Source organism: Ostrea edulis, chromosome 4 (genome assembly GCF_947568905.1).
Source record: "Ostrea edulis chromosome 4, xbOstEdul1.1, whole genome shotgun sequence".
Classification (NCBI taxonomy): domain Eukaryota; kingdom Metazoa; phylum Mollusca; class Bivalvia; order Ostreida; family Ostreidae; genus Ostrea; species Ostrea edulis.
Genome location: NC_079167.1, coordinates 87,377,750 through 87,387,709, shown reverse-complemented (window position 1 = coordinate 87,387,709; position 9,960 = coordinate 87,377,750). Strand labels below are relative to the sequence as shown.

Below are 9,960 nucleotides of genomic sequence, written 5' to 3'. Positions count from 1 at the left end.
TCTTGGCACACTGATTTTGACTGCGGATAACTCCGTTTACCTGATCAGGATATGGGGCTCACGGCGGGTGTGACCGGTCAACAGGGGATGCTTACTCCTCCTAGGCACCTGATCCCACCTCTGGTGTGTCCAGGGGTCCGTGTTTGCCCAACTATCTATTTTGTATTGCTTGTAGGAGTTATGAGATTGATCACTGTTCGTTATCTTCACCTTGCATCTGTCGGCAGCTTTCGATACCGTAGACCATTGTATACTTGGAGAAGTTCTGCATACCACGTTTGGTGTGTCAAATTTGACACTTAGATGGTTCTAAACATACCTCTCCTTACGAATGGCGGCAGTCCACATCAACTCGTCGAAATCACAACCTCTGCATCTTGATTTATCAGTACCACAAGGCAGCATATGTGACCCAGTTGTGTATAATGTTTATTCAAGTAGTCTTCAAAACTCCATCAAAGAATAGCAGCGTATCATTGCTTGGGTATGCTGACGACAATTCCGCGTATGACAGTTTTAATAAAAAAAACATAACAGACGAATCACATGTGATACAGAATCTAGAGTCAGTTCTAATCAATGCCAACGACTGGATGAACCAAAACAGATTTAAACTTAATCCAAATAAATCTGAATTTGTTATATTATTTTTGGAAGTCGGCAAATGTTATCTCTCTCTTCTATCGCATCAATAGAAGTAGTTGGAACAAATGTTCCAAGATCGACTTGCATGGAATACCTGGGATGCTATTTGGATGAACAATACAATTTGAAACAATTTTTAAGCGAAAAATGCAGGACCATCTCGTTGAATATATTCCAAATGAGACAAATTCGTAAATACCTAACACGGGATTCGTGCAAACAGTTAATGCAATCTTTAGTGAGTAGTCATCTTGATTATACTAACAGTGTGCTATACGGTCTACCAAATTGTACTATCAAACGACTGCAACTCCTTCAAAATCGTATAGTAAAAGTTGTATTAAAATGGAAATCTACTGACAGTTCACGAAAAGCCCTAAAGAGTCTGCATTGGTTGCCAGTATATTTTAGAATCAAAGTTAAAATTGCTTGTATCGTTTTTAAATGTCTCAAAGATAGTGACACGTCTTTATATCTTAAAAATATGTTGAGCGTGAGAAGGCAGCCTATTACACCCGATCTTTTGACGTTGGAACCAAAACACTCATTATTCCGGCCGTTAAACGAAAAGCGTTTCCATCAAGATGATTCCCAATAGCAGGACCAACCGTATGGAATGAGCTGCCACAAAATATTAGGACAATAACTGAATATACAAATTTTAAACGCTGTCTGAAAACATTTATTTCGCTACTGCCTTTTATTAGCTGTTACACACATGTCAATTTCACTACATTTTAATTATTATGATTTTAACGTTTTACTTGTATAATGTTTTACTTATGTATAGCACCTTTGATTGCTTTTATTGTAAAATTGTGCCCTTTATAAATTGTAATAATTAATAATAATGAAATCAAAGTAAATTGGACAATTGACTATGAGTTACCGTACCTATTATGGATTTCAAAACTACACAGAAACTATTACAAAAGGATATACATTACAAGACATAGAAACTGCTCTACCAAGACCTTATTTTTGTTCCTTACAAAAATAATAACTGTTGCGAAAGAGAGACTTCAAACGTATTGTGCCACAACATATGCAAAACTGGTGTGTGGCAGATTTTTTTTTTTACACAGTTTCCTCTCGTTATAGTTCTTATCAATAAATCAGTTAACTATTAAATGCGTTCAAAGATAATTACCCAATTTAAAGTTATTTGCATGAAGAAGTTAAAATAACAAATACTGACTTATCTCATAAAACCGACAAAAATACAAAATCGAGGGCAGACAAAATACACACAGAAAAATCGTGATTGAAACAATACATGAACAAATTTACATAATGTAGATAGAAATCACAGCATTTACTTACAAGTCCTCTGAATAGATAATTAGACTCGGTATTAAACTAATTATGGAATTTAAATTTCACATATCTTATTTTTCTCTTTCTCGTTTTCTTTCCAAGTACATTTCTATTCTACAAACGCCTCACACATAACACATCAAGACAATTGTCGTTGTAGCTGTCTCGACTTCATGGATTCTCATTGGAATCGAACTCCAAGATGTGCTATCTTTTCATTGTTCATATTCGCGCTGACTTTGTACCCAGCTCCTTCCTTCTCAATACTCTTTCCTGTCCCAGCGTAGGCTGCTTGCTGAAGCATGTGTTTATATAGAGACGGATTTGCGGATTCACTGTCTTGTGACCTTATCTGAAGTCAAGACATTGTAATTAATAGTACAACTCAGAGTGACAAGAACAAAAATTGAATAGTTTTATTTTCTATTATATAAACATCGTACTGGATATGATTCAGTGGTTTGGAATAGTTGCGCTTTACATGAAGCCAATGATACAATTGAATTCAGAATCTCGAACAAGGATATCTCAAATATCATGAATATGTTGAAGTGAGTTAGAAGTTCAAACTACATTTTCTTTTTGCTTTTTAACTTCATTATCTCGAACCCTCGGGAATCTCGAAGTTTTTTTTGCCCCATATAAATCGTTATCTACACATTGTTCGTCAAGGAAATATATCGTTATGTGCATTGACCTTATTCAAATGAGTGCACAAGGATCCATACATTTTTCATTGAATTTAACAATTAAGCAATACTTTAACAAGAGAACCACAGGCCTTATCGGTTACCTGAGTACTAGTTAAAAGTATTATTAGTTCCAAGATCTAAACATCTAGAAAATATCCTGTTTTAAATATCTAAGCTGAATTCTAATATTCAACAACAGTATGAATAATAACATTACAGGTTTTAAGTTTTGTAATCATTGTTATGTGAGTCGGGATAAATGGCAAGTACATGTATCTCTCTCTGAGCATTGTCATACTCTTAAACACATAATTCTACACGATGTTTATCTTCTTGGGGTAAAGTCAGATGCCTTTCCTTGATGCTCAAGAATGATATTAGTTTTAGTTTCTGACTTGTTTTCGTCATCGGATTACTAAGTGTACGTTGTTCTACAGGTTGGATAAAACATCACCCCTTTAGCAACTAAATCAATATATCGAAGTTTACTTATAGTTATTCTGTAGGGATCTGGGTTAGAATTGGTCCTCGGTATCCTTGCTTGTCGTAAGAGGCGACTAAATGGGGAGCTTCTTCGGATGAGACCATAAAAAACCAAGGCCTCGTTTTACAGCAGGTGTGACACGATGGAGACCCTCCCTGCTGAAAGGCCGTAAGCGCCTAGCATAGGCCTAAAGTTTGCAGCCCTTCACCGGCAATGGTGACGTCTCCACACGAGTGAAAAATTTCCAGCGGGACGTTAAACAAAATACAATCAATCAACTAATGGCATGGACACTTTTATTCTTTGCAGGTATTTTTTTTTTAGAATGGCTTCTTCTACTGTTTTTGTACCACATTTTACCTGTTTGTGTTTTTCCTTGTACTTGAGGAAAAGTGCCGATAGTGAACACGGGTTGAGTGAACGTCTCTTACAGTTCACTTCACTAGGCGCAACTTCGTCAATGCTCAAGTTTTAATTCTAGTAACTAATATTTGTAAAGTATCTTAACACTAGCGGTAGAAGACATGTGAGATTAGATTTAAAGCTTCTAGTTAGTAAACAATCTATGTCGTTATTATTCTTGGGACTCTGTTAAAGATTTTATGGCATTATCCTCTACATTCTATCCTTAATTTTATGATGCATCTTTATTCTTAATGTTGATAGGAGCTTGAAACAGATTAACTTTCTAGGCATAGGATTAAAAGGTGTTTTTTTTTCTATGGGACGTCTTTAAAAGTCACCTGAAAATTGAAAAGTTGTTCAATTTTACATATGACAATATATTTATCTATTTTACAATTAAAAAAAAGGATTCATTAAATTGAATAATTCATGAATTAGTTTATTGTTTGTAATATGTCCGATTCTCAATGGTCGAGCGATTATTTATCAGAGTTCCCCCCATTTTTGCATTAGTATTCAAAAGTAACCCATGTGCTTTCTTTTTATTGATGATATACATTAGTGGGCTTCCATACATTAAATATATCGTGAGAAGACATGAAAATGTGGACAGTGATTTTTATCTTGAAAGTTATATTTACTAACTCAAGATTGTATATCATACAAAAAGGGCCTGTGGTATCTAGAAATGAACCATTTATCATACTGTTTATTTAGTATTAAACATGCTAATAGAGGTACATGTTATTTTGGGAATATATGAAGTATAATTTCGAAAGACATAAATGAAATGTATCTATGAAAATTGTATTTTGTAGACATTTAAAATATGTACCACTTTACATATTACACTGTCTTCTATTTTTAATACGTATTTCTCACAAATGAGAGACCCCTAGCTCGTTGTTTGTGTTTACAATGGTGGAGTTCGCTTGATAACTATAGTCTAGTGCGGAGATTCAGTTTACGCATGTCTAGTCAACTAGTGCACACGAACGAAGTTTAGTTTAGTTCCGAAATAAATGAATGTCTGCAACGAATCAGTTGTGGAATTGTCAATTTTGCATTGTAGTTTTCGATGATGGCGTTGAAGAATCACTGATGTACATGTACCAGCATAAATCTACTAGCTACAGCTTGTTTCTCGATAACCATGTTTTACAGGATCGAAAAGTTTCCCAAAATTATGAATCATTTGAATTAATTATGAATAGTTTTTTCTTGCATTTATTAATCTCGCTTTCCAAGTGTAGAACGACTGACTTCGATATCGATTGTTGCATTTTACCATGCTTTGGGCAAGAGTAAATTGTAAAGCATGGACCTAAATGAGTAAAATCGACTAAAATAACTGAAAACATGCACCTCTTTGTATGGTATGTCCAGGGGGTCCGTTTGTATTCCTTATAGGCGTTATGAGATTGATCACTATTCGTTATCTTCACCTTTTCAATATAATGATCTACTTTACAAATATAAACTGTCATTAGGTATAAAGCTGTGTGACGTGTTTCATGCCGAATGTTAGGACGTTCGTTACATACTAATTTTGACTGCGGATTACTCCGTTTACCTTATCAAGATCTAGAAATTTCGGTGGGTGTGACCGGTCAACAGGGGTGATTGCTCCCCCTAGGCACCTGATCCCACCTCTGGTGTGTCAAGGAGTCTGTGTTCGCCCTACTCTTAATTTTGTATTCTTTATATAGATTATGCGATTGATGACTATTCCGTATGCCCACTTTTTCATTCACCTTTATTTTTTTTTTTTTGAGAGAGAAAAACCATACCTTGATAAAATACTTACAATAAACCTAACAAATATCCTATGTTTGTTTACCGTTGTGCTGAATTCACCCACGAAAATAAGCTGTCACAAATCAGCCATTAAATCCTTATTAGTTGAATATCCTTATTTTCAAGACTGCTTACTAACACAAAACTTACAGACTGTTTATACTAAAACAAAGTTCTAGAGAATACCATTTCTAGAAAGTGTATAACGCAGGGACACAAATTACATCACATTTCTATTTAACTCTGACAAACATCGTACTAAATATAGAGCATCTAAAATCTTGTCTATATCACATGTGTCAATCTAACACAAATAGATACAGCAAATACAAAAAATATCGTTTGATAGATACCTGAATGGCAAATCGATTTGTGCCTCGCTTAGCGACGTTCCACAAAATTGCTATTTGTTGATCTGTTTCCTCTACATCAAATGTCAATACACCTTTTGTTTTCCAGTCACCCACTGGAAAAATAATGAAACTAACAGAAAGTCTACATGTATGTGTAGTAGTACTGTAGTAACTTAGGGCTATACGGACCATCTGGATAGCTCAGTGGTTAGAGCACCTAACTAGTAATGCAAGGGTCCCGGTAGTCCGAAATATCTAACGTTTTCCTGGCTTTTTTAAAAATTATTATTTTGATATTTACCGTGCCAGGAATTCCTGGCACGGTAAATATCAAAATAATAAAAAAGCCAGAAAAACGCCAGATATTTCGGACTAGGGTCCCGGATTCGATTCCCGGTCCAGCCAAAGGCTTTCCCCTCTCTCTCCTATATATATATAGGACTCCAAAGTGTGATGGTCACGCCAAACCCCGATGGTCTGCGCCAAACCCCGATAGTGTGACACGCCAAAGTGCGATGGTCCACACTCATGCGCCAAAGTGCGATGGTCTGATAGGCCAAAATTCCATTGGATTCTAAACAGCACAGTGTTTTGATACAGACTGTACCAACCGTGTGTTGTTTCACTAAAATATCAGTGCAAAATCCATGCATAAATCAAAGTACTGAACGTACTGAAAGACGGGGTCAAATCATTCAATGCATAACTTTCAGAAATGGTGCAGTTATGCTAATATGACAATTTATATGAAAACTCACCAGACAAATACTTTAATCAGACATAGGTCTTGAATTGCAGATTTACGTACAACTTCCTATTCGTGTTTTTGATATAAGAAAAGAAGTGTTCAAAATCGAAATTTTCTTGAAGTATGTTCCTTTTTTATGGTTTTGAGGCCAAACCGAATATCTAAAGGAATGTTTGTATTGTGACCTACTAGTCTTGTGGCCAGTTTTGTTTAATCAATATGATCCACAACTCGATATTCTTGGTTATCATTTCGCCGAGATAGTTCCTTCCTTATTAAACCTCAATATTCTTGGTTTGTATCTTATAGTGAGGGTCACCATTTTAACTTGTGCACTTAGCTCTTAAGCTATCCATAGCTAATTCAGGTGCTGAATTCTTGTGAAAAAGCATGAATTCTATAATAAAGTAAATGAAAAGAAATATAGATGAAGGTAGGGAACAAAGTTTAATATGTCAACAGAACAGAAGATAACATATGATAGGTTGACATATGACGTATATGTTTAATAGCTTATTTTTATGGACCAACATAATGAAACGATAACATTGGGTATAGTCAGTTTTTAAATCGAGGTAAGCTACTGACAAACAAGTTGATGGTACAGGGATTTCAACAGTCTCGATTGAAGTCAGCATTTCGCAAATTCTATGGTCGTTATAACGATCTAGTTCGTCAATACGACCTCGCATTGGGTCAAATGCTGTCTGACGTGTTTCATACCGATTGTTAAGCCGTTCTTGGCACACTGATTTTGACTGCGGATAACTCCGTTTACCTGATCAGGATATGGGGCTCACGGCGGGTGTGACCGGTCAACAGGGGATGCTTACTCCTCTTAGGCACCTGATCCCACCTCTGGTGTGTCCAGGGGTCCGTGTTTGCCCAACTATCTATTTTGTATTGCTTGTAGGAGTTATGAGATTGATCACTGTTCGTTATCTTCACCTTGCATAATGGTATACTTTGGAATTGCACAATACAACCTGTCAATAACACATGAAAGGTTAAAATCAAGTGGATATATATAAACACTCCAATTCTTTCTTTAGTAAAGAAAATTTTCTAAACTACTAAAACTGTAAACAAGAACACGTAAATTGTAAACATTGTAACAAAATTGGTAACATAGTAATTTCAAATTTTTTGACACACATTTTGGCTAGAAGTTTCCTATGAAAAATATTGACATGTTACTGTCCAACATTAATAAACAAGTCCACAAGCCAGATAACTGTCTTCTCAAGTGAAACAATATAACATGAAGTGCTGCAAATTCAGGCATTTTAGAATATTATGCATATACCAGTATTTGGACAATTAACAATTGTAAAAGCATTACTGTTGAATAGTAATAACATCGATACAGAACAGTGAACTATGATTGTGTAAAGAATATAATACTGTTGCAATGTGAGAATTTGAGTTAATAATACAGACTGATGCCTGATCAGGGTTAAATAAATTGCAATACTGGGTTTTCATCGCTATTTTCAGTATCATAGAAAAGGTTATAATGAGATGGACATGTAAACACCCCAAACTTGTATAAAACAAGATGTGTTTGTGAAACACAAAATGCCCCCGATAATGGCCAATTCCGAAGATGACCAAGGTCACAAAGACCAGTACAAAGATCTTGTCACGAGAAATGCTCAAGTGCAATATGGAAGCTCTAATATTTACCATTTAGAAGTCATGACCAATGTCAATCTTTTTAAAAGTAGATATATGTCAAGGTCAAAACGTTTAGTACAAACGGAAAGGTCTTGTCATAAGGAATGCTCATGTGAAATATCAAAGCTCTATCACTTACTGTTCAAAAGTTATTAGCAAGGTTAACGTTTCAGACAGAATTGCAGAATTACAGAATCTGATAGAATTACAGAATGACAGACAGGACAAAAACAATATGGGCCCTGATCGTCGATCTCGGGGGCATAAAAATAGTTTCTAAACTACTAGAACAGTAAATATGTACATGTAAATTGTAAACATTTTAACAAATTATTTACATAATTTCAAATTTTTTGACACATGTTAGGACTAGAAGCTTCCTATGCAATGGAAGATATATACATGTGATAGTCAATCATAAATATACATGTCCACAAGCCAGACACCTTTTCTTAGATAAAATAATATAAAGAGCTGTAAATTATATGATTTCAAAATATTATGCATCAAAGATGCCTATGGCCGAGTTGCAGTTTGGAAAATTATGCAAGCTTGCATTCACGAAGTAAAAACATGCACGTATTTTATATAGTTTATAAGTATGAAGCTTTGAATGGCCGCAATAGGTATTTAGTGTGATAATGACCTTGACCTTTGGTCTTTGGATTTCAAAAGCAACATGAATATTGAATGTTATCAGGATTTGAAGTCTGATAAACATGCACCAGCAAGTACATGTATAAAAGTTAGAGGGAAGCTCAAATCTACAGTATATGGTGAAAAAGAGACTTTGACCTTTTGACCTCAAAATAAATAAGAAAAACGTCCAAAAGAACTCGCCTGTACAGTTGTCGGGGGGGGGGGGGGGTAATATTGTTGGCTTGCATTAAAACTATTTTTTTTTTTTGGTGCGTGCATAGAATAAATAACACGACAAACTCCGGATACATTCGCATATTCTCGGTTTCTTCCGTAAAAAGGTCGGATGTAAACAAAGTAAGAATATTTGCTCATGAAAACAACAATCGTTTCTGTTTGAAAGATAATTCAAATTCATCTAATAAATCAATGAAAAATAAAACGATAGTTTTTAAAAAAAAAAAAATATTGATCTTATATTTTTCAAATCTGTGTACAAAATGATCAGCGCAATTTATGCACTCTTTTCTTCCACGTAGATACAATTCATGTGTTCTCGGCATGGCTTCCGTTTTGAGGACTCGACTGACAGTAAACTAATAGACGGGGTCACGTGACCCCGTCTAAAAATAAGAACTTATTTCATTACCATCCTAGTTGTCGCGTAACGCGAAATCGTGTAGAATGTTTTGCATTATAGCATATCCCCAAGATTTTATTACGTGTACATCACAAGTCATAAATGATCATGAATTAAAGAATGTTTGGGCGAAGTAGATAGCTCGACAACAAATGTACTTTGCCGTTCTCACTATCCTCAACCGTGTATACTTTGCCGTTGCTGTCCATTCGGAACTCCTCGAATATCTCATGCACTCGAGTCAATCGGATCACGCGTTCGTCTTTTTCCGTAACCGGTAAGAAGACTCGGACGTGGATCGGCGGAAGAATTGCATCAAATCGATGCATTTCTTCGCCGGAAGCGCGCCTGTGGATGAGAGTTAAAAGGCCAGAACCGAATCCCTGAATAATATGTTATTCATATTTTCACCAGAGATTCAGTTTTGGTATCATTAACGTTTTATTCACTCTAATACATAACATGTAAGTGGAAATTAATAGTTATACAATACCTTAGATGTGTATAATATCTTAGGCCTAGATGCATTTAAAAGTTCACGTTTCATAGTGTAACGTACGACT

The 9,960-nt window shown here is 35.4% G+C and overlaps 1 protein-coding gene across 3 annotated transcripts in view; it reads right to left on the bottom strand.

The window, feature by feature from the left end:
- Positions 1 to 1,304: 1,304 nt before the first annotated feature.
- LOC125668157 (titin-like) overlaps positions 1,305 to 9,960 on the bottom strand; it is a 72,303-nt gene continuing 63,647 nt past the window's right edge. Inside the window, exons 14-15 of one of the 3 annotated variants that reach the window (XM_056164118.1) lie at positions 5,694 to 5,806; positions 1,305 to 2,314 (exon numbers count right to left, since the gene is read on the bottom strand). In XM_056164118.1, the coding sequence (XP_056020093.1) occupies positions 2,144 to 2,314; positions 5,694 to 5,806 (284 nt within the window). In that variant the 3' untranslated portion in view covers positions 1,305 to 2,143. Of the gene's footprint in view, positions 2,315 to 5,693; positions 5,807 to 6,872; positions 7,428 to 9,960 lie in introns of those variants that run through there. The other 2 variants (XM_056164120.1, XM_056164119.1) reach the window with 2 other exon arrangements.